Source organism: Hemitrygon akajei, chromosome 16, assembly GCF_048418815.1.
Source record: "Hemitrygon akajei chromosome 16, sHemAka1.3, whole genome shotgun sequence".
NCBI classification, from domain to species: domain Eukaryota; kingdom Metazoa; phylum Chordata; class Chondrichthyes; order Myliobatiformes; family Dasyatidae; genus Hemitrygon; species Hemitrygon akajei.
The window spans coordinates 54383037-54408587 of record NC_133139.1 but is presented as its reverse complement, the minus strand read 5'-3'; the positions used below and the strand labels follow the sequence as shown (position 1 = coordinate 54408587).

General features: G+C 42.1%; 2 protein-coding genes across 6 annotated transcripts in view; one reads left to right on the top strand and one right to left on the bottom strand.

Annotated features, from left to right (window-relative positions):
- The window catches only part of LOC140740063 (calcium and integrin-binding family member 3-like), an 89423-nt gene extending 77375 nt beyond the window's left edge, over positions 1-12048 (bottom strand). For 2 of the 3 annotated variants that reach the window (XM_073068916.1, XM_073068918.1), the window contains exon 1: positions 11705-12048. The gene's annotated coding sequence lies outside the window, so the exon portion shown is untranslated. The remainder of the gene's footprint in view (positions 1-11704) is intronic. The other variant, XM_073068917.1, reaches the window with a different exon arrangement.
- The window catches only part of ctns (cystinosin, lysosomal cystine transporter), a 64844-nt gene continuing 49812 nt past the window's right edge, over positions 10520-25551 (top strand). Inside the window, exons 1-4 of one of the 3 annotated variants that reach the window (XM_073068914.1) lie at positions 10520-10672; positions 10870-10982; positions 14998-15076; positions 19035-19112. Coding sequence is in view for 1 of the 3 variants with exons in the window: in XM_073068913.1 (XP_072925014.1) it covers positions 15013-15076 (64 nt within the window). In the remaining 2 variants the exon portion in view is untranslated. Of the gene's footprint in view, positions 10673-10869; positions 10983-14997; positions 15077-19034; positions 19113-25551 lie in introns of those variants that run through there. The other 2 variants (XM_073068913.1, XM_073068915.1) reach the window with 2 other exon arrangements.

Sequence of the window (25551 nt, the reverse complement as noted above, 5' to 3'; positions counted from 1 at the left end):
AGTTTGCAAAACCCATTAGTTTGTTATCTAATTTCCCTGAGACTATAATGAACTGCCCATTAGGGTCAGACATTACATCATGTTGAACAAAGGCAACTGAATTGTCAATCAAAATGGAAGTACCTCTGGTCTTCCTTGAAAGGAAGAATGAAAAGCTAGACCATTCCAACATTTGAACAAACGTCCACAGTCAGATCTGCGAACATGTGTTTCTTGTAAAAAAATAATTGAGGCATTCAATTTCTTAATATAGGTAAAAATCTTATTGTGTTTCACAGGGCGGTTTAAACCTTTCACATTTAAACTAAGTAAATTAGTATTGTGTACCATTCAATTATGTTTAAAACAGAGGTTAAACATATAAACCACTGGAATATACAAAAAATCCAAACCTTAAAATTCAAAATACTTAACTAAGCAATAGATGAGGAGGGACTAACCGAACAGTTGATAAAAAGGAAAAAGAAAAAAAAAGCTCACTCCCACCCTCCACGCTCCCAAAGAAAAAAAAATGCCCAAGAGAGGACGAAGGCTAATCTATTGATAAATCCCACCTACAACATCCTACTGGCAGAGCTCCAAGAGAAGAAAAGATTAGTACAGAATGAATTCCAACCTAGACTAAATAACCTTCAAAAGAACTAAAAAATTTCAAAACATAGTGTTTGCAAAGAAATAAGTAATAAACAAACTGCAAAATTGCAATGAATTGATCAGCCAAACTGAGGGACCAAGGTTTAATGAAGCAGAAATAAACAGTTAAATTTCTGGAGTTGATAGACTAAATAATATTCAAAAGAGCTAAAAAAAAAGGATTCAAAACACCATGTTGAAAAAAAATTAACTCAGCAAAGAAAATATAAGAACAGAAACTAATTATAAGAGTACACGAGAATAGAAGAGAGAATTTTTCAAAAGAAAAACTTACAAAACCATTAGACTACAGAATTCCAACAACAAAGAATTGTCAAACTAAGGAAGCGTAGTTTATATAGTACAGTATTAAACAATTAATCTTCTGGACTTGATTTGGCCTGAAGAAAATAGTGCACTTCCTCAATTGAAAGAAACCATTTAGGAGATCCATTTTTCAAAATAATCCTAAGGCGAATGGGGTAATTTAGTGAAGGTTTATAGGCTTTGTTATATAATTCCACCATGATTTGTTTATACTTAAAACGTTTCTTTAATACCTCAGGCCAATAATCTTCGACCAACCTTATCTTATAATCTTCAAAGTTAATCATACCTAACTGACAAGACTGGTGAATTATAGTAATCTTTGTTTGGAAGTTGTGAAACACAATTATCATAGGTCGAAGTTTTTCTTGAGAAGAGGATCTAAAAACTGAGACTTGGTGAGTTTGATCTATTCTTGGTGGAGTATCCAAAACATCAGAAAACAAACGAGCGAACAGCTTTGCAAAGAATTCTGAAGGTTGATTGCCTTTGACCAACTCAGGAAGACCCAAAATTCATATATTGTTCCTTCTTGATCTATTCTCCAAGGCGACAATCTTTAGTCTTAAAGATTCAACAATTTTCGATTGTTTATCTCCAAATTTTTCCAACTCAGCTGTCTTAGTAACGAGTCTGGTTAAAGCATCTTAATGTTCTTGAATCTCAGTAGTATGTTCCTGTAAATTTTTTTGAATAGTCTGCAGCAGAATCTCCATTCGTTTAAGCTCTGTGGTAACTTTTAAACACATATCTGAAAGTTGTTCAGACGTTTCGCTCTGAGCTTTCCGAATTAGCTCCGCAATAGCTTCCATAGTCACGGAAGGATCCTCTTCCTTTTTAAAGTTTTAGCACGAGACATCATAATATTCCAAGAGTAAGTTTTCGAAGCAGATTGGATTCAGTAAATTTAAAAAGAACGGAGCCGTTCAAGAAACACGTCTACTCCATGCAATGCTAGTAGGAGGAGCTTAACTTTTTTAAGCAAGGGAACTCTATTTGCCATTCTCCAATCCTCCGGCACCTCCCCTGCAGCTAAAGAGGATTCAAAGGTCATAGCTACTGCTCCAGCAATCTGTTCTCTCACTTCCCACAGCAACCTGGGGTATATCACATCTGGCCCTGGGGGCTTATCAATCTTGATGTCTTTAAGAAGATCCAACACTTCTTCTTCTTTAATCTCCACATTGTCCAGCACACAGGCTTGTTCTATTTCGACCTCACCCTGATCAAGGTCCTTTTCACTTGTGAATACTGAAGCAAAGTATTCATTTAGGACCTCCCCAACTTCCTCCGCCTCCAGGCACATGTTGCCTTCTTTATCCTTTAGCGGTCCCACATTCGTTCTCGTCATCCTCCTATTCTTCACATATGCATAGAACGCCTTGGAGTTCTCCTTAATCCTACATGCCAAGACCTTCTCATGCCCCCCTCAAGCTCTCCTAAGTCCTTTCTTAAGCTCCTTTCTGGCTATCCTATATTTCTCATGAGCCCCTCCTGCTTCCTGCTTCTTATATCTAACAAATGCTTACTTCTTCCTCTGGACAAGTTGCTTCACATGTATCATCAGCCATTTTCATCATTTCATCATTTCAATGTATCATCATTTTCCTTGCCTCAGTGGGACAAACCTATCCTGAACCCAGCACAAGTGGTCCCTAAACTTCCTCCACATTATTTCTGTGATTTTGCCCTTGAACATCTGTTTCCAGTTTACTCTCACTAGTTCCAGCCTCATCCCTTCATAGTTAGCCCTTCCCCAGTTAAGCACTTCACAATTTTGTCTGTTTTTATCCTTTTTCATAGCTATGCTGAAGCTAAGGGAGTTGTGGTCACTGTCACCAAAATGCTCCCCCTGACCAGGTTCATTACCCAGAGCTAGATCCAGTATGGCCTCTACTCTCAACACATACAACACGCTGGAAGAACTCAGCAGGTCAGGCAGCATCCGTGGAAATGAGTATTCAATGTTTTAGGGCTGAGACCCTTCATCAGGACTGAAGAGGAAGGGGACAGGGGCCCTATAAAGCAGGTGAGGGAAGGGTGGGGAGGAGAAGGCTGGTAGGTGCCAGGTGAAAAACCAGTAAGAGGAAAGATCAAGGGGTGGGGGAGGGGAATCAGGGAGGGGATAGGCAGGAAAAGTGAAGAAGGAATGTAAGGGGAAAGAACTATGGGTATTAGAAGGAGGCGGAATCATGAGAGAGGTGATAGGCAGCTGGAGGAGGAGGCAGAGTGAAACTGGGATGGGGGAAGGGAGGGGGAGGGAATTATCGGAATTTGGAGAATTCAATGTTCATGCCAAGGGGCTGGAGACTACCCAGACGGTATATGAGTTGTTGCTCCTCCAACCTGAGTTTAGCCTCATCATGGGCGGTAGAGGAGGCATATGGACATATTTGAATGGGAATGTGAAGCAGAGTTGAAGTAGGTGGCAAACAGGAAATCCTGTCTGTTGTGGCGGATGGAGTGGAGGTGCTCGACGAAGCGATACCCCAATCTGCTTCGGGACTCACCGATGTAGAGGAGGCTGCCTGGTGATGATTGATCATTGATGATGGCTTTCCATTCCAGGACATCTCAAATATCCTCTTTCTTTAAGGATCATGGTTTCCCTTCTGCCATCATCAATGATGCCCTCACCCACATCTCCTCCATTTCCCGCACTTTGGCCCTCATCCCATCCTCCCATCACCACAACAGGGACCAAGTTCCCCTTGTCCTCACCTACCACCCCAACAGACTCTGGATCCAGCACATTATCCTCCGCAACTTCTGCCACCTTCAACAGGAACCCACCAGTAAGCACATCTTTCCCTCTCTACCCTTCTCCGCTTTCAGCAGAGATCGTTCCCTCTGCGACTCCCTGGTCCACACGTCCCTCCCCACAGATCTCCCACCTGGCACTTATCCCTGCAAGCGTAAGTGCTACACCTGTCCCTACACCTCCTCTGTTACCACCATTCAGGGCCCCAAACAGTCCTTCCAGGTGAGGCACACGAGTGAATCTGCAGATGCTGGAAATAAATAAAAACACAAAATGCTGGCAGAACTCAGCAGGCCAGACAGCATCTATGGGAGGAGGTAGTGACGACATTTCGGGCTGAAACCCTTCATCAGGGGTGAAGTAACATGGGATGGTGGAGAGGGGATAAGAAGTGGGGGGAGGGATGAAGTAGAGAGCTGGGAAGTGATAGGCTGGAGGGAAATGGGCTAGGGGGGAAGGTGGAGAATTATGGGAAATAAAAGAGAAAGAAAGGTAGGGCTGGGGGGAGATTATAGTGAGGGGGGAAAAAAGAGAGAGAAAGAGAACCAGACTAAAATAATAGATAGGGATGGGGTAAGGGGGGGCAGGGGTCTCAATGGAGGTCTGTGAGTTGGATGTTCATGCCGGCAGGTAGGAGACTTCCAGGTGAGGCAACACTTCACTTGTGAGTCTGTTGGGGTCATCTATTGCATCCAGCCTCCTCTACATCGTCAACTCTCGAAGCCGATTGGGGGACCGCTTCGTCGAGCACCTCTGCTCCGTCCGCCACAACAGACAGGATCTCCCGTTTGCCACCCACTTCAACTCTGCTTCACATTCCCATTCGGATATGTCCATACATGGCCTCCTCTACTGCCATAATGTGGCCAAACTCAGGTTGGAGGAGCAACACCTCGTATACCGTCTGGGTAGTCTCCAGCCCCTTGGCATGAACATTGAATTCTCCAACTTCCAGTAATTCCCTCCACCTCCCTTCCCCCATCCCAGTTTCACTCTACCTCCTCCTCCAGCTGCCTATCCCCTCTCTCATGATTCTGCCTTCTTCTACTACACATAGTTCTTCCCCCTTACATTCCATCTTCACTTTTCCTGCCTATCCCCTCCCTGCTTCCCCTCCCCCACCCCTTGATCTTCCCCCTTACTAGTTTTTCACTTGGCACCTACCAGCCTTCTCCTTCCCACCCTCCCTCCACCTTCTTTATAGGGCTCCTGCCCCCTTCCTCTTCAGTCCTGATGAAGGGTCTCGGCCCGAAACGTTGATTGTTCGTTTCCACAGATGCTGCCTGACCTGCTGAGTTCCTCCAGCGTGTTGTACGTGTTGCTTTGACCCCAGCATCTGCAGTGTAGTTTGTGTTTGGCCTCTCCTCTCGTCGGTCGGTCCACATACTGTGTCAGGAATCCTTCTTGAACACACCTGACAAATTCCCTTGCAGTCAGGAGGTGCCAGTCAATATTAGGGAAGCTGAAATCAACCATAACTACAACCCTGTATTTCCTGCAGCATTCTAAAATCTGCCTGCTTATCTGCTTCTCAGTGTCTTGAGGGCTATTTTGGGCCTATAGACTACTTCCAGCCCAGTGAATGATCCCTCCTATTTCTGACTTCCACCCAGACTGACTCCATGGACACTCCTTCTGCAGCCGTGATACTATCTGGAGACAGATAGTATATATATATATATATATATATATATATATATATATACTATACAGACCTCCTTTCTATAGCCGTGATACTATCCCTGACCAGCAATGCTACTCCCCCTCCCCTTTTCTATCTCCCATCCTATTCCTTTTAAAACACCTAAACCCCGGTACCTGCATCAGCCAATCCTGCCCTTTCTCCAGCCAAGTTTCAGTAATGGCCACAACATCGTAGTTCCACGTATTGATCCATGTTCTAAGTTCATCCCCTTTATTGCTAACACTCCTAGCGTTGAAATAGACACATTTCAACCCCTCTAACTGGCTACATTTATGTTTTGTCCTCTGCCTGTCCTTCCTCACCAACTCAGAACACATAGCACCATGCCCTTGTCCTTCTACCCTAATCTCTGCACTCACATTCTGATTCCCATCCCCCTGCTGAACTAGTTTAAACCCTCCCCAACAGCTCTAGCAAATCTCCCTGCCAGGATATCGGTTCCTTTCCAGTTCAGGTGCAGCCCATCCTTTTTGTACAGGTCAGACCTTCCCCAGAAGAGATCCCAATGATCCAGAAATCTGAACCCCTGCCCCTTGCACCAACTCTTCAGCCACGCATTCATCTGTCATAACTTCCTGTTCCTACCCTCTCTGTCTCGTGGCACAGGCAGCAATCCTAAGATTACTACCCTTGAGGTCCTGCTTTTTAATTTCTTTCCTAACTCCCCATATTCCTTCTTCAGGACCTCATCCCTACCCCTATCTATGTCATTGGTCCCCATGTGGACCATGACATTTAGCTGTTAACCCTCTCTCCTGAGAATACTGAGAACTCAATCTGAGATATCACAGACCCTGGCACCAAGAAGGCAACAGTCCATCCGAGATTCTCAATCTCTCTCATAGAACCTTTTATCTGTCCCTCTAACTATCAAATCCCCTATCACTACTGCTCTCCTTCCTTTCTGAGCTGAGGGTCCAGTCTCGGTGCCAGAAACACAACAACTACAACTTGTCCCTGGTAGGTCATCCCCACCAACAGTATCCAAAATGGTATACTTATTGTTGATGGGAACGGCCACAGGGGTACTCTGTCCATTCTGTCTATTCCCCTTCCCTCTTCTGACAGTCACCCAGTTACCTGTCTTCTGACTTTTAGGAGTGACTGTCTCCCTGAAACTCCGATCTATTACTGCCTCTACCTCCTGAATGATACGAAGTTCATCCAGCTCCAGCTCCAGCCCCCTAACTCGGTTTGACAGGAGCTGCAGCTGGATGCACCTTTTGCAGGTGTAGTCATCAGAGACAATTGTGCTGTCCCTGACTTCCCACATCCTACAATCGGAGCACTGGACTGCCCTATCTACTGCCTCCATTACTTAAGTTACTCCATTACCTCCTAAGTTACTTAAATTAATTAAAGAAACTTACCCAGCCTTACCTCACTGGGAGCAAGCTTGTCCTCTGCTTCTTCTCACTGATACCTCTCGAGCCAAAGTCTCAAAGCTCCAATCCTTCACTGGCCCACTCACTTACTGGCCGCTCTGCTTGAGCTACCCCTCTTTTTATTTGTTTGAGCTTTTCAATTTTTGATTGCCCAATCAGCTGCTTTATGCTGAGTCTGCGCTATTCAAATCTTGATTGACTTGATTGCACAATCCAACTGCCAAAACTGCCAAAACCTCTTGAGTCAAAGCCTCAAAGCTCCATTCCTTCACTGGCCCACTCACTCACTGGCTGCTCTCCAGAACCAAAGGGCATGGCCTCAAAATTGAAGAGTGACCTTTTGGAAAAGAGTTAAGGAGGAAATGTTAGCCAGAAAGAAGTGAATCTGTGGAATGGCTCATCACAGACTATGGTGGAGGCCAAGTCCCTATGTATACTTAAAGTGGAAGTTAATAGTTTTTTGATTGGTCCGGGCATCAAGGGATATGGCTAGAGGGCAAGTGTTTGGGGTTCAATGGGATCTGGGATCAGCCATGATGGGATGGCCTAATACTACTCCTATATCTTATGGTCTTATGGTGGCAGTGTAGGAAACTGAGGCAGGGAAACATGAAACAGGTGGGTTCATGTTGTAGTTGATGGAAATGATGAAAGATAATGTGCTAGATGCAGAGACTGGGATCGTGAAAGGAATCTATTGCTGTGCTGTCTGGATAGAGGGAGGCAAAGTCTGAGAAATGGAGAAAAAGTAAGTGAGTGTTCTATTAACAACAACAGAGTGGGAAACATTTCAGACATCCTCAGCGGAAAGCCTCATCTTGAGAGGGAATACCTTTAATGTGTGGGGCAAGTTTTTATACAGAAAGTGGTGGGTGCCCTGAACACACTGCCAGAAGTGGTAGTGGAAACAGACATGATAGTGGCATTCAGGAAGTTTTTAAATAGGCACATGAATATGCAGAGAAGGAGGGAAATGGTTAATGAGCAGGGATTAGATTAATTTAGCATCATGCTTGGCAAAGATGTTGTGAGTTGAAGGGTCTGTTTCTATGACATGTTGTTCTGTGTTCAGATGTGCTGGAGGCAGAAAAACCGAAAGAGATACACTCTCCTGAGACACTGAGGTGTGAAGAAGTACAATCAAGGTAGTTGCAGGAAGCAGGGGTTTATAGTAAGTACTGGTGGAACATTTGCTGAGTTGTGGCAGATCCTGAGAAGGGAGAGAGGTGTTAGAAATGGTCCAAATGAATTCAGGAAAGTGTGGAAGGTCATAGTGAATGTGCTAAGGAGAGATGTGCCTGTGGAAGTGGGTTTTGGTTAACATCGTAACAAAGGCAAGGATGGAAACACCAACAGAAGATAAGCAAAGCAAAATAAATGGAAATTATGCTGGAGAGCAGAGAACTTCTTCAGGTGTCTCACTGTACTCCTGTATCAGTGCCACGGTGCTCAGGAAGTTCAATTCCAGTGCCATTCTGTAAGGAGTTTTTGTGCATCCTCCCCATGCAATGTGTGGGTTCTCCACGGGTACTCTGCTTTCCCCCCACATTTGAAAGATGTATCGGATAGGTTAATTGGTCATTGTAAATTGGCCCATGATTAGGTTAAGGTTAATTGGGCAACATGGCTCGACGGGTCTATTCCATGCTGTATCACTAAATATAATATAAAATAATAAATCAACTAAAAATTGAAAATGACAGGAATCATGAGCATGTTTAACAGGCTCAGGAAGGATTTCCTGTCAATTATGAATTGAGGTGTGGTAAGCAAAATAAGTACTTGGTGTGTGATGTCTCATTACAAAGTACAAAAACTTAATCAGCATATGGTTCTTTCCAAAACTCATTAGGCCGCACACGTACGTGACTCTTGCACTCTATATTTGAGAATCTGTTTAGTGTATCTGTATACAAATTACATATATTTCATTTGTCATACTTATCCTTGGCAACAATTGCTGTCATGACTTCAAACACAAAGTTATAAGACTAATTACTTTCAGTGTTAAAACGATGTAGCAAAAGCTTGAGAACGAGTCTGGAAGAAACACAGAAAGATTGAATTTATTTCCTCACACCTTGACTCTGTTCTGACTTCCCTTGTCCTAGTCCCTTCCCACCTTTCTACTGGACAACTCACATGCCCTCCACTATTTTGATCACTTCTGATTCCCCAGTCCCCAGTGCTTGATCTACACTATAGATGTCCAGTCTTTATACAGCTCCAGAAAGGTCTTAAAGCCCTTCTTCACTACTCATCTGCCTGGCTGAACTTATTCTTCCCTGAAACAACTCTTGATTTCATATTCTTTCTAAAATTCAAAGGGGTAACCATGGGCATCCCAGCTATGCCTGTCTTCTCGTTGGGTTTGAGGAACAGTCCATGTTCCTAACTTTCTCTGATACAACTCATCAACTCTTTTTCTGTTTTTTCAATAACTTTATTGGTGCTGCTTCCTGCACCATGTGCATCCAGCTCATGAATTTTATCACCTTTGCTGCTAAGACCCTGCTTTCGCATTCACGTAGACTGTATCTGACACTTCTATCCCTTTTCTAGATCTGGCTCCATCTCAGGAGCTGAATGATACATACTATAAACTAACTGAGTCTAACTGCAACAGAAAATAGTTTATCTCCACACTTGCTCCTGTAAAAATGTCACCTTTTCTCCTAGTTTTTGTGTCTCCACTGCTGCTGCTCTCATTCCAGGACTTCTGAAATGTTCTCTTTTCAGAACACACAGCTTCCCTTCTGCTGTGGTTGATAGAGTTCTTTCCTGCATCTCCTCTGTTTAATCATAGTCATACAGCCTGAAAGCAAGCAGAGCATGGTGCCCACTAAGCTTCTTTCATTTGCCTGTATTTGCCCCACATGCTTTTAAATGCCTCCTATACATTCACTTATCCAATGATTTCTAAATGTTCCACAGTTTATGTTTCTCTGTCTTCTGCTCTCATCAGACTCCTCTCCAGGCAGAAGAGCAATAGAGTTCCTGGAGTCTGTAACTAATACCCTAACAGTTTCTGCATTCAGCTCATCATCCTTTTCCATTTTCACCAGCCATATCTTCTCTGCCTTTCCACCAAGGATTACCCCCTCTCTGATTTCCTAATCCATGCATCTCTCCTCACCCACCTCTCCCTGTCCCCTGACACTTTCCCCTACAATATTCTTGCTTTCTGTGGGGACCACTTTTCTGTGATTCTACTCATCTTGCTCCCCGTCACTTTCCCCTTGTTCCTACACCTGCTTCCTCATCACCACCCAGGCTCCTAAACACCCTTCAGGCAAGGATTCACATACACCTCCTCCAACATTACCTACCGCATTCAGAGCCCTCAGTGGACGCTGCTGGACATGAATGGGACTGGGCAAGTGATTGGCAAGCACCTATACTCTGCCCTCAAACCTCAGTTCTATTCCAGCTCCATGCCATTTCGACTATCCATTCCTTCCACAATGATCTGTCCTTCTGGCAATGGAGAAAACCAACTGGCCTTTTCCACTGTCAGGGAGAGGTACAACACAAACTAGAAGAACACGATATTGGGCCTTGCTAGTGTACAATTGAACGCCATGAATACAAACTCTTCCGGTTTTAGGTAATCATCCTCTCCGATTTATTCCCTTCGTGTAGCTAACCGTGAGGACAGCTGGGTACTGAGTGAGTTTGCAGTGAGACCTGCGGACGTACTGGAGTGACCAGACTCCTGCTTTCTAAACCGCCGAGCCAGGATTCAAAAGGTCAAGACGTCAAGGCTGGGGGAAAAAGATAATCCGGTTTTTAGTTCACTATTCTGCGAGATTTACTCGATTCAGCACTAAACTAACTCTGCGGCTGCGAATTCACTTTCGGGTATTGCGTTTCATGTTCTGTGTTTTAATTGGTTACTTTTTATTGTTTGCACCATTTGTTCTTTTTCGCACACTGGTTGTATAACGGTCTTTGTTGTGTGGGTTTTTAACGGGTGAGTTTTGTAGCTGCTTGCAAGAAAACGAATCTCAGTATACACTGATAATAAATTATTTTGAACTTTGAATTTTGCGTCTCAGCCGTAACGCCAGCGTCCTCGCTCATAGGAAGTGGCCATCCCTATTCGGATCACGTGCTGCGGGCTCGGAATTGTGCAAGGACGGAGGCAGCTTGGAGTTGGAAGTGGAAGCTGGTGAGTGAGGAGACAGGAGTGAGAGGGCGGCGACCCGGGGAGGGGGGTGGTCAGACTGGGACGGGAAGGAGTGAAGATCCGACAGGATAGCTCCCACTGCCGTGGGATGAAGGATCTCGGCTCGAAACGCGGACTGTTTATTCCTTTCTATGCTGCTGAACCTGTCGAGATCCCCCGGCATTCTGTGTGCTCTCCCCGCGCCCTGTGTCCTCCGGCTGATGCTCGGTAGAGACATGTTCGTGCCAGGGTTGTTCTGCCGTTTGTTACTCATTTCTGAAGTGCCTACGTGTTTCGGACTAGATGCGGCTGAACCGCAACCCAAGGAAGGGTTTAACCCGGGATTCTGTGTTTCACTTGTAGTAACGGCGGGACCCAGCCATTTTTGCCCAAGAAACCGGCGTTACAACAGAGGGAGTTAGAACACTGGCAGCCTCATTTGCATTGGGTCCGTCACTTAACTGGGCTCCTGTTACGGCCACGCCATTTCCTCAACCTGACAGCAGCAAATCCAAGCAACGCACACAAAATGCTGGAGGAACTCAGCAGTCCAGGCAGCATCTATGTAGCAAACCCAATTCCTTATTTGACCTGACTGAGCCTCTACCCCACTTAAGATCGCCCACACTTTGGGCGTCTCGACGGGCGGAAAATGCCACACTGTATCTCTAAGTAAATAAATTAATAGATAAAATAACATATTGCAATGTAAGATATTAACTTACCTTAAATATGCCGAAGATACGACCGTAGTCTCTACCTCACATCTACCGCCCCCATCCCGTCCAGGACATATACCAGGAGCATTGCGTTTGCAATGTCCTCAGCATTGTCAAGGATCTCTGATCCATCGCACAGTTTCTTTGACCTCCAAAGAAGGCAGAAGGTACCACAGTATAAAAACAAGGACTGTTAGGCAGGATATCAGTTTCTCCCCACCCCCAGGCTTTGAGACTTCTGAACACCCTGCTACTTCCCAGTACACGTTATTTATGGCAATGGCAGTAGCATTATACTGCTGTATGTTTAACTATATGCCATATATGCACTTTTTTGTAAAATTGTAAATCTACAGAATACTACTTTATTGTGTTAAGATTATTAAGTGTGCTGTATGTGATATATGTACTGTGCTTTGCAGCTTGGTCCCAGAGAAATGTTTCATTTGTATACATATGTATGATCAAATTATAATAAATAGAAACATAGAAAACCTACAGCACAATACAAGCCCTTCAGCCCACAATGCTGTGCTGAACATGTACTTAATTTAGAAATTACCTAGGGTTACCCATAGCCCTCTTTTTCCAAGCTCCATGTACCTATCCAAGAGTCTCTTAAAAGCCCTTATTGTATCTGCCTCCCACCACTCTCTGCGTAAAAAAAACAAAACACTTATCCCTGACATCTCCACTGTACCTACTTCCAAGCACCTTAAAACTGTGCCCTCTCATGCTAGCCATTTCAACCCTGGGAAAAAGCCTCTGACTATCCACACAATCAATGCCTCTCATCATCATATACACCTCTACCAGGTCACCTCTCATCCTCAATCGCTCCAAGGAAAAAAGGCCGAGTTCACTGAACCTATTCTCATAAGGCATGCTCCCTAATCCAGGCAACATCCATGTAAGTCTCTGCACCCTTTCTATGGCTTCCACATCCATCCTGTAGTGTGGCAACCAGATCTGAGCACAGTACTCCAAGTGGGGTCTGACCAGGGTCCTATGGAGCTGCAACATTACCTGTCGGCTCCTACACTCAATCTCACAATTGATGAAGGCCAATGCAGTATATACTTTCTTAACCACACAGTCAACCTGCACAGCAGCTTTGAGTGTCCAAGTCTTTGACTTGGACCCCAAGGTCCCTCTGATCCTCCACACTGCAAAGAGTTTTACCATTAATGCTATATTCAGCCATCATATTTGACCAACCAAAATGAACCACCTCACACTTATCGGGCTTGCAGCAACATGTAGGCCTGGTTGATAAATGGAAAATACGTAATGACACAAGTACTGGATAACAACCATTAACAAGTGTGACTATTGACCTTGACATTGCTTTGATCTCTGACCTCTTGCATTGTACTATTGACCAGAATCTTACTAGTTCAGGCCTTACAGATGGGTGGCTAAATTGGAGCACTTGAGTGCAAATTTTAAAACCAGTTATGTTATTGTGAGTTATAAAGTAGGGTCATGTTAGGAAGTATTCACAGTATAAATTTGCAGCACATTTTAAACATGCTGCCTCTCCTGTTAGTGCAACAGGTGGACAGAAGGGAACTGAAATTATATCCAAACAATTTGAAAAATGAACCACAATTTAAAATAATGAGTGCTTTTTCAAACTATCAGATTGAACTCCTCTAATTTCAAATTCTATTCAGCAATAATGTTGGGTGTCACTTACTTGCTCAGTCACTCGAAATTTTGTGTGTTTTTTTCCCCCGAGAGCAAATCTTGGCTAGGTTTCCGTATTCACCAGATTTTTGAGGCAAAGGTGTCAATAGATGTTGACAAGATAAGTAAATGGAGTTGAACAGATTAGTCATTAAGTCATGCAGTGGTGACAGGATCAACTGGGCTGATTGCCTTTCTTCTGTGTCTGTGCTGATTTCTTCACATTGAGATTCTCAGTCAAACATGAAAATACCAATAATTTATACATACAGAAAGATAGAGGAACATAGAGCAGATAAGTGCACGATGTTGCATTTTGCAAATTCAGATCTAGGTAGGACTTTCACAGTAGAGCCCTGGAGAGTGTTCCAAAGTAGATGGACCTTGGAGTTCAAGTATATGGTCCCTGATAGTGGGGTCATTTGGTGGTGAAGAAGGCATTTTTGCACACTGGGGTTCATCAGCCTGAGTATAAAGGTTGTGAGGTTGTGGCGTGGGTTGTACAGGATGCTGGTAAGGGTGATGTTCTGTTTTGATCACACTCCTTAATGAAACTGGAGGAGATAGAGGAAAGATTTACTACAATGTTGCCAGGACTTGTGGGACTAAGTCATAGGGAGAGGTTGGACAAGTTTGGACTTCATTCTTTGGAGAAGTATATATAATCATGAGGAACATAGGGCGAATGTATAGTCTTTTTTGCCATTGTGGGGAATCATGAACTTGAGGGCATAAGGTGAGTGGAGAAACTTTCTAGAGGAATTTGAGGGCCAATTTTATTTATAAAACAGAAAGCATGGTATGTATTTTGAATGAGCTGCAGAAGGAAGTGATTGAGACAGGTACAATAACAGCTTCTAATAGACAGTTGGACAAATACTTTATTGTCACCAAACAATTGATACTAGAGCGTACAATCATCACAGTGATATTTGTTTCTGCGCTTCGTGCTCCCTGAAGTACAAATTGATGGATGAACACATGGATTGGAAATGTTTGGTAGGTTACGGGCCAACATGAACAAATAGAAAAGCAACTGACACAAAATGCTGGAGGAACTCAGCAGGTCAGGCAACATCTATGAAACTGAATAAACAGTCAACATTGCAGCTGAGGCCCTTTTTTAGGACTGAAAAGGAAGAGGGAAGACACCAGACTGAGTCATGAACTAGAGAGCATAGGTTTGAGCAGATGGAACTGCGTTGAATGGGGCATCTTGGTTGACATGGACCAGAGCCTGTTTTCATGCTGCAATACTACAGTAAAGCACAAGAACCGGTCGTTCTGCCCACAGACTGTGCTGACCATGATACCAAATTGAAATAATCCCATCTGCCTGGTCATAATACATATCCTTCCATTCCCTACCTGCACATGCCTCTTAAATATCACATTCACATCACTAGATAGTGGTGTATTGGATTCATATGGAAAATGTGTATTCTACACTTTAGAGCAAATCTAATCTAGCTTTAAGGAACTGAATCAAGAATTGAACTTTGCTTGCAGAGAACATTGTAAGGTCCTCTACAAGCAAAATGCTCAGAATTTTCAAGTCCTATAGAGGTTGCACAATTAATTTCTGACACATATTTCCTGTTTCTATCTAGGTTTAAACTTGAAGGATGAAACTCCAATTTATGCTGTTGATTCCCATCTACTATTTATTCCGACTCAAAGTACAGTGCCGTGAGTATCCAACATTGAATCAACTCATTTGAACCAATTAGTTTTTAATGGTGACACAAAATACTGCAGATGCAGGAATCTGGAGCAACAAACAAACTTCTGGAGGAATCCAGCAGGCCAGGCAGCTTTAGTAGGGGAAAATGGACAATTAACATTTCAGGCCAACATCCTTCATATGGACTGAAAAAGCAGTGGAAAGATACCCAGTATCTTCATCATAGCTGATGAAGGGGAATGGGATAGAGCCGAGAAGCAGTGGCTGGATCTGGGTTAGTATTGGTTGATTGGCAGATGGATTGAGGTGGGGGAAGAAAAGGATGGAAAGAGTGACAGTGGCTGGGAGGTGATAGATGGAGGCAAAGCAGGGCTGCAGGTGATCAACTGATAAAAATGGAAGCTGGAGCTTAGAAACTGATGCCCATCTTTCTCTATCTCCTCCAGTTTCATAGTGGTGGCTGAGCAGATAGGAACCATGCAGGGAGAGGACCCACTGGGAGTGGTATGTGGGAGGAGAAAGAAAATGGATGACAGAAGTCTTGGTGTGGGGTGTGTAGAATGTGTGTATGCAGAGCTGGGTAGATGAGAAGGATAGAGAAAGGAACAGAATGGGGGATAGATTAGCTGAAATCAGAAAATTCAGTGTTCATTCTTTTGGGTCGTGAACTGCCTGGGGGAATGAGGGGCTGCTCCTCCATAGAACATAGAGCCATAGAACATTACAGCACAGAAACAGGCTGTGCCAAACCATTTTTCTGCCTAGTCCCACTGACCTGCACCTGGACCATATCCCTCCATATATCTCTCATCCATGTACCTGTCTTAAATGTTAAATGTTAAAGTGAGCCTGCATTTGGCTCACTTTTGCATTTGCATTTGGCCTCTTTCTGGCAGTGGAGGAGGTCTAAGATGGACAGATAGGAATGGGAAGGAGAGTTGAAATGGCTAGCAATCAGGGGCACCAGATGAGCATAGTGGACAGAGAGCAGATGCTCAGAAAAGTGGTTGCCTGGTCTGCATCTGGTCTCATCGGCATTCAGAGGACCACATTGTGAATACTAATTGGAATAGACAGTGTTGACAGAGGTGCATGTGAAGCTCTGTCTAACCTGATGAGAGGTGTTTAGTTCCCTGGATGGTGGAAGGGATGAAGTGCAAGGACCGGTATTGTATCTGTGATTTCATGGTGGGGAGTGAACCAAAGCTTTTCTGGACTTATGAGCCTTCCCAGCTATTGAGTAAAACCACAGCTGTTCCTCAGCTTCAATCCCACTTTCTAATGTATCTATCCCACAGTATCCTCACTGTCCAAAAATATGGCTTTGCCTTGCATGTGCACTGCTCAGCAGATGTATAGCCCTGTGGAGGTACAGAATTGCAACATTTCTCCCAACCCCTATCTAAACTCCTTACTTTGAGTCTCTAATTAGAGAAAATGGCATCATCGCATCTGCCTTGTCAATCCTTCTGTAAATCATTTAGGCATTGGTGAGATTACCAGTTCTTCTAAAATCCAAATGAGAGAAGCCATCCAGTATTCTCCAGCCAAACAGACCAATCTTTTTGCATCCTCTACCAGTGTGCCTCCCAGGTTTTTCTTTTCTTCGAGGTGCAAACCCATATGTTCAGTTTTCAGAATTGTTGTAAGCTCTCTTAATAGCTCCTTTTTTCTTTGCAATTTCTTCACTGGTGTCATGGCCCTTGAATGGAGACTAGAGCTGTGGGCAGGCAGAGTTGGTTTTGGTAAATTGATTAGTTTAAAATTATTGTCATATGCTGATGTAACATTTACCCAACAGGCTGGTATATGTCTAGGGGAAAAGGAGATCCAGCCACTCACCAACCCCACCTCCCTTACACGCAGGTGCTGTGAGAATCAAGTTTATGCCGCGTGTGTCGTGGTTTTTCGTGTTTTTCAAATGACCAGGAGACGCAGAAAATTCTTCAAGAAGGGTTAAACTTTAATTTGCAAATCAAAGTTGAGACAGTCGCTGATTGCCTTCCGATTTTCGGACCCAGCTGCTTTTTAAAGCAAACCTGGTTTAGCTGCATTAACATATCCAAGCGGTGCATAACACAGTACATCCGTTACTATTGTTTTTACCTATTGACTTATTCAAGTTCTAGTCTGACTATATAGCTTTAATTACACAGCAGACAAGTTCAAAGCAAAATATCTCTTAGCTACTTTTTATTAACACATATTGTCTCCTACATAGCTTCAGTTACACAGCCGACAAGTTCAAAGAAAAACACCTGTTAGCTACCTTTTATTAACACCTATTGTCGTCTACATTCAATTGGATACATGCAGAGCCCATAGCAAATTTCAGAGCTGACTACCTCTGATTAGCATATATTAACACATCATTGTCTTTTAGCATTTCACACAGTTTTGGTTACACAGCAAATAATGCAAGTTTAGCACATAGCCAACTTCAAAGCTGGCGACCTCTCCCTAGACACACCATTGTCTCTAGTATTCCACATAGTTTGTCAGCATTAAGTTTTATACTCCATAATATTTTATACTCCAATACGTGTACACACACAATATCAAACTCACACCAGATACCGTTATGGAATCCACTTTAAAGATTTTACTAAAACTAAAAGAGTACTATGCAAAACAGTATATATGAAGGAAAAGAAAATAAAGTAAAAGGCACCAACTTATCAAAGTTCAGTCAGTTTAGTGCACATCATTGGAGCTCAACCATCGAACCATTCGACCCCTCGTCACTTTCCTCCAACCTCCACGTCCTCGCACCTGGGACCACCCCCGGTGGTCGACCGAGCAGTGCAGCGCACGTCCACCTTCCTCGGCGCCTCCTTCCCGCCTCCCCTGAAAAGACCCCGAAGCCCCCAAGCTCCCAGCCTCACAAGACAAAATAACATTCCCCATTGGTTAAAAAATGAATACAATCCCCATATCAGCAAGTCCAAAGCTAAACAACTACGAGAGAAAACACTTATCAAACATAAAAGCATTCCTACTCTAGCAAACCAAAGAAGCCATTTTGATTAACATACACAGTACATTGTACACTGAGGTATGGTAAAAAATTTTTTATCTTGTATGCCAGTCATATAAATCATTATAGTAGAGCATTGAGGTAACACAAAGGAAAACAATAACAGTGCAGAATAAAGTGTTAGAGAAAGTGTAGTGCAGGCAGATAATAATCTACCACACATTAATTTAGCTTCCCCTTAACGAAAGTTTGCTATTTGCCTCAACGGATTTCTGTGGTAGTGACTTCCACATTCTAATCATATTCTGGGTGGAAAAAAAATTCCAGTGAGTTATTTTTGTTTAGATTACAAGTGGCCCAGTCTTGAAATTGCTTAGAACTTGTCCATTTCTGACAGATCAGTAACGTTAATTACCTGTCACTATATCAGTGATTTGGCTGAAAGGTCTAAATGTCATATTTCCAAGTTTGCTCTGATACTGTGAGTATAGCAGAAGTGTAAAGAGTCTGTATGGGGATGTGGGCAAATTGAGTGACTGGGTAAGAGCAAAGCCTGGCTTTTCTTGCCTGTTCTGCCTTAAATGTCCCATAGGAAAGTTGAAGGCTCCTAACTGCTGTCTGAAGTGAATATTTAGTAGTAAAGGACTAATGTTCAAGTGACACCTCATAATGACCTGCAGACAACTGTGACACTCAGATTCCCATAAATTAATACATTTATCAAAATCAAGTGTTTATACTGAACTTGCAGTATTTTAAGTCAAGTTAACAGTGATGATTGAAATGGTTTATAATCAAAAATAATGAGAGAAATCCAGTTGAGTTATTCTGAACAAATAAGAATTCAAGCATACTTCATCACGGGTTAAAAAAAAATAGAAAAACAGACAAATGCAAAATAGTACTGCTAAAAGTTATCTGAAACTTATATTTGGAACAATGCTCATTAACCAAAAATACTTACAGTTGGCCCTCCTTATCCGCAGATTCCGCATGTGCGAATTCAACCAACTGCGAATCGCGAAAACCGGGAAGTGCTCTTCCAGCACTTGTTGTTCAAGCATGTACAGACTTTTTTTTCTTGTCATTATTCCCTAAACAATGCAGTATAACAACCATTTTACATAGCATTTACATTGTATTAGGTATTATAAGTAATCTAGAGATGACTTAAAGTAAATGGGAGGATGTGCATGGGTTATCGTGCATCGAAATCGAAAAAAATCGGAAGTTCTCTTAAGTAAGTCAAAACAGGTACATTTAGTGTCAGTTAGTCAAACGTTTGTCTTGGTATATAGTATGTATTTTACCTTTCTATGCATATAAAACACTTAAGAACGTATGTTTTAGCGCCGGGCTCGTGAACAGAAGTTCTCGGGACTCGGGACAGATCACTCCCTAGTGCGCTCTCCACCGTGCCGGGTTGATGTGGAGGATCAAAAACCCAAAACCCCAAAACCTAATAATTAAATCACTGCGTTGCTTAGTAATAATTGTAGCTTTCATCGGGGCAGAGCCTTTCTCACTTTATCCATTAAAATTGTTCCGATATTTGACCGACTGTGGCCTAATGCTTTTCTAATGACCAATGGCGTTTCTCCTCTTTCCGATCACTTTATTATTTCCACTTTATTTTCAATCATGATCGTGATTATTTTCGTGAACAGAAACACTGCGCATTCAGAGCTCTGGCGCAGGATCCTAATGTCCACCACTTTGAGACAGGTTAAATAAGGTCTGTGGTTCCGCTGCGTCCTAAGGTCTACCGGATTGAGCAGGTTGAATAAGGGACTTGAGCATCCGCGAATTTTGGTATCCGCGAGGGGTCCTGAAACCAATCCCCCGCGGATAAGAAGGGCCAACTGTACTTTTCTTTCCATTTCTCCTACCTAACCTAGTGAGTATTTGCGAGGTGCTTTACAGGAACGTGAAGCTAGCCCAAGCCCACAGTCAATCCCACACTCACTCATTTTGGCCAGACATTCCCATTTGCATGGCCATATTGCAACCCTTACAAAGTGCCTTTACTACTTCCAGAAGTCTCTAATGATCAGAGACATTTATAAACAAGTAAACACATACAAGCAAGCTGGATGAACTCAGCAGGTCGGGCAGCATCCGTTGAAATGAGCAGTCAACGTTTCGGGCCGAGACCCTTCATCAGGACTGAAGAAGGAGGGGGTAGGGGCCCTATAAAGAAGGTGGGGGGAGGGTGGAAGGTGCCAGGTGAAAAAACAATCAGAGAAAAGATCAAGGGGTGGGGGAGGGGAAGCAGGGAGGGGATAGGCAGGAGAGGCGAAGAAGGAATGTAAGGGGAAAGCACTATGGGTAATAGAAGGAGACAGAATCATGAGAGAGGTGATAGGCAGCTGGAAGAGGAGGCAGAGTGAAACTGGGATGGTGGAAGGGAGAGGGAGGGAATTACCGGAAGTTGGAGAATTCGATGTTCATACCAAGGGGCTGGAGACTACCCAGACGGTATATGAGGTGTTGCTCCTTCAACCTGAGTTTGGCCTCATCATGGCAGTAGAGGAGGCCATGTATGGACATATCTGAATGGGAATTTGAAGCAGAGTTGAAGTGGGTGGAAACGGGGAGATCCTGTCTGTTGTGGCGGACGGAGCGGAGGTACAAGTAATTCTTTGATTGGACCCGAGTTTATAGCTCCAAGTCATCAGTCCTGGCCTCTGAATGATGAACACCTAAGTACTGATTACACCCAAGATCCGAACTACTATCACCACAACCTTCCCAAACTATTTATCATTTTGCCACTGCTCAGTAATTAACTAATCCACTTTCCATTATGCTTCTTAGCTTACATTGCCATTTATATCTTCTCTCTGTTGCTTTTGGTTTTGCTGTACCTTACTGGCCTTTCATCCCTACTTTCTGTGTACTTGCTCTCTTAATAGTCAGCATATCTGCTACATAACTAAGCCATGTGCAAAAACAATTCCACTTTCCACAAATGAATTCAAGATATGCAAGGTACAGGCAGCCCAAGATTTATTTCCTTCAATTTCTCTCTTCAAGCCTCCTCCCAGCATTCTCCAACCTTGCGTCAAAGAGTATGTGGATCTTTTCTTCTCTGCCAAACATTCCCAACTACTCTTAGCATCCTCCACCCCACCCTATTGGCCTATGCAGTCAGCCCTCCGTATCCGTGGGTTCCACATCCATGGATTCAACCAACCGCGGATTGAAAATATTTGAAAAAAGAATTCCAGGAAGTTCCAAAAAGCAAAACTTGAATTTGCCGCGCGCCGAGCACTATGCTGAATTCACACGAATAAAGTGATTTGTAGGCATACCCTGCTGTAGCCTCCCGCCATTTCACAGATCCTCAGACTCTCTCCAGCACTTGTTTGAGCATTGTTCGCCTCGCATCTCGTTCATTCGCTACTTATGTTGTGAGTGAGAGGAAGGAGTTTAAGCCTAGTATGGGATGGCGGCTAGCCATGTAAAGTGCTACAGATCACAGGAGAATTGGCATCAGCTGATGCCGAGGCAGCTACACTGGTTGCATCTGTACTGAACATGTACAGACATTTTTCTCTTGTCATTATTCCCTAAACAATACAGTACAGGCGGTCCCTGAGTTACAAACATCTGACTTACGAACAACTCATACTTACGAACAGAGGGAGGAGAACACCGTCTGCCATTTTAAATCGGATCACAACATTGTCGGCCATTTTAAGTTGTTGCCGTTAACACTTTGGCTTATTTTATAAAAAGTTTAAAGGTTTATTAATTCCTCCTTTTATGGAGTTAATACACCAAGCGGAAAGAACGCATAAACTTCCAGAATCTTTTTCAACAGCTATTTTAATAGTATTGCCAAAAAAGATAGAGATCTTTTAAAGCCAACATCATATAGATCTATTTCTTTGTTAAACACTGACTATAAAATAATAGCAAAAATCTTATCTAACAGATTATCTAAATACTTACCAAAATTAATACATATGGATCAAACAGGATTTATTAAAAATAGACAATCGGCAGATAATGTAACTCGGTTATTTAGCATAATTCATTTGGCTCAAAAGAGGGAGGAAATGAGTGTGGCAGTTGCTTTAGATGCAGAAAAAGCATTTGATAGATTGGAGTGGAATTTTTTATTTAAGGTATTGGAAAAATATGGATTAGGAGTATCCTTTATAAAATGGATTAAAACCTTAAATACTAATCCCAAAGCTAAAGTAGTGACAAATGGTCAAATTTCAACACCATTTCAGTTAACAAGGTCAACCAGGCAAGGTTGTCCATTATCACCTGCTTTATTTGTGTTGGCGATAGAACCATTAGCTGAATTAATTAGAATGGACCCAGATATTAAGGGTTTCAGAGTTAACCAGGAGGAATACAAGATTAACTTATTTGCTGATGATGTTCTGCTTTATTTAACAAACCCATTGTACTCGTTGCGTAAATTATCCTCTAGATTAGAAGAATATGGGAAAATATCAGGCTACAAAATAAATTGGGATAAAAGTGAAATTTTACCTCTTACTAAAGGAGATTACAGTCAATGTCGATTAATAACTCAATTTAGATGGCCGATAAATGGTATAAAATATTTAGGTATAAGAGTTGATAGTGATATAAAGAACTTATATAAATTAAATTATTTACCATTATTGAAAAAAATTCAAGAAGATCTTGATAAATGGATGATATTACCAATAACATTAGTAGGTAGAGTAAATACCATAATAATGAATATATTCCCTAGATTACAATACTTATTCCAATCACTACCAATACAACTACCCCAGAAGTTTTTTCAAGAGTTAAATAAATATGTGATAAATTTCCTTTGGAAAGGTAAGATGTCAAGAATATCGTTGGAAAAATTGACATGGAAATTTGATCTAGGAGGGTTACAACTTCCAAATTTTAAGAATTATTATAAAGCAAATCAACTTAGATTTATTGCATCTTTTTTTGATAAAGATAAACCGGCATGGATTAGAATAGAACTAGATAAAATAGGAGAAAATACACCAGAAGATTTTATATATAAATGGGAATCTAAATGGATACGGGAAAAGAAAGAATCTCCTATATTAAAACATTTGATTGATTTATGGAATAAGATAAATGATGATGATGAGATAAATCTTTATTAGCAAAGAGATCTTTAATTCAAAATAGACTTATTCCTTTTACAATGGAAAATCAACTTTTATGTAATTGGTTTCAAAAAGGGATTAGATATATAGGAGATTGTTTTGAAGGAGGTATATTAATGTCATTTGATCAATTAAAGAATAAATATAAAATATTAAACAACACTCTTTTTTGTTACTTCCAATTAAGGGCTTATTTAAGAGAAAAATTGGGTCAATGTTATTGCCAAAATCTAATGAAATAGAAACTTTAATTCATAAAGGAAAAACTACAAAATTTATTTCTTGTATGTATAGTTTGATTCAAAAACAGGCAATTAAACAAGGAATCCATAAGCCAAGACAAAAATGGGAAATTGACTTGAATATTAAAATTGAAGAAACAAATTGGTCAAGACTATGTCTTGATAGTATGACAAATACAATAAATGTCCGGTTAAGTTTAGTGCAATATAATTTTTTACATCAATTATATATTACACCACAAAAAATAAATAAATTAAACCCAAATTTATCTGATCAGTGTTTCCGATGTAACCAAGAAATTGGTACTTTTTTACATTCTACTTGGTCTTGTTCTAAAATTCAACCTTTTTGGACAAATTTAAGAGTTTTGCTGGAACAAATTATTGGAACACAACTTCCACATAACCCAATATTATTTTTATTAGGCGATATTGAAGGGATAAAACCGAAACCCAAATTGAATAAATATCAGAAAGAATTCATAAAAACTGCACTGGCAGTAGCCAAAAAGACTATTGCAGTTACTTGGAAATCGGATGCATACTTAAGTATAGATTGTTGGAAGAATGAAATTTATAGCTGTATTCCACTTGAAAAAATTACTTATAATTTAAGAGATAAATATGAAACATTTTTGAAAATTTGGCGCCCTTATTTACAAAAGACAGGATTAAATATATAGGTGCTCCGAAGATAAAATAATTGGTTATTTGGGGAAAGAAATAAATATATATACTAAAGTTATTATGAACTCCGTGGAGCATGTGGGGATCTTCCGATATCCAGGCATTCTTTCTTTCTTTCTTTTTTCTTCTTTTTCTTTTCTTCTATAGGGATGTTACGGGGGAGGGGGGAAGGGTAGATAATTTTTTTCTTTCTGTAATCATTTGAAAACTCAATAAAAAAAAAATTTTAAAACACTTTGGCTTAAATATTCCTTAGCAAGATTCACCCTGACTCCCCCCCCCCCCTCCCCCTTTTCCAGTCAGCACCACTTGTCCCATTTAATCTGCCTCAGAGTGGGTGGAGTTTAGGACCTGGGGGAGCAGAGGACCTGCCGCCCGCAGCTGCTGCTGAATCTGCAGCTTTCTGTTCTGTTGACGGAAAATGACCACGATTGAAAATAAAGTGGAAATAATAAAGCGATCAGAAAGAGGTGAAACACCATCAGTCATTGGAAAAGTGTTAGGCTACAGTCAGTCAACGATCGGAACAATTTTAAACGATACAGGTAAAGGATAAAGTGAGAATAATGGAGCATGTGAAAGGCCCTGCCCTGATGAAAGCTACAATTATTACTAAACAACGCAGTGGTTTAATTACTGAAATACATATGTTTCTTAAGTGTTCTATATGCATAGAAAGGTAAAATATATAATATATACTAAGACAAATGTTTGACTAACTGACACTAAATACCTGTTCTGACTTACATACTGTTATGTACCCTAGGATTCATATTTTCTGTGGACAATCACTTTAAAATGTCAGTAGAATGAGGCTGGCTTTTGGACACTGACACCCCCCCCCCCCCCCCCGTGAACTGGTGCTGCTAACGAGAGAGAGATGAAGAACAGAGGGGGAGGGAGAGTCATGCAACACAGATGGGAGAGAGAGAGACAAAGATTAAAATGGATGATTTAGTATTATGGCTTCTTTGCTAATTGTTGACTTTAACGCCAAGGACATTGGGCCTGTTTGTGTGGATCCCTGCTGACACAGCAGAGTGATGCCAGGTGCCTGCTGAGACAGGAGGGAGTGGCCAGTTTGATGGACATGGTCAGTTGATGGATGGCTGATACCCCTTCAGGGGAGATAAAAGACGGGTCTGCTGAGACACCGGCAGACACGCCACAAGACACTGCAAGAGTGTTGTGCACCCACAGGAAGGTGGGGCCTTAGAGGACCGAATTGGGAGATCGGTCACAAAGCTCACAGTGTGACGGCAGGACTGGTGGGGGCTTGTCTGTGTGTCCACTCATGCCAGAGTGACGAGTCCACCACGGAAGAACAGTCTAGCCAAGAACGGAGGGTTCATAACTGAATGACCACATCAGTACAACGAAACAAGAAGACAACGGAAGGTTTGCCTGCTGCAGTTCCTCACATCTCGCTCACT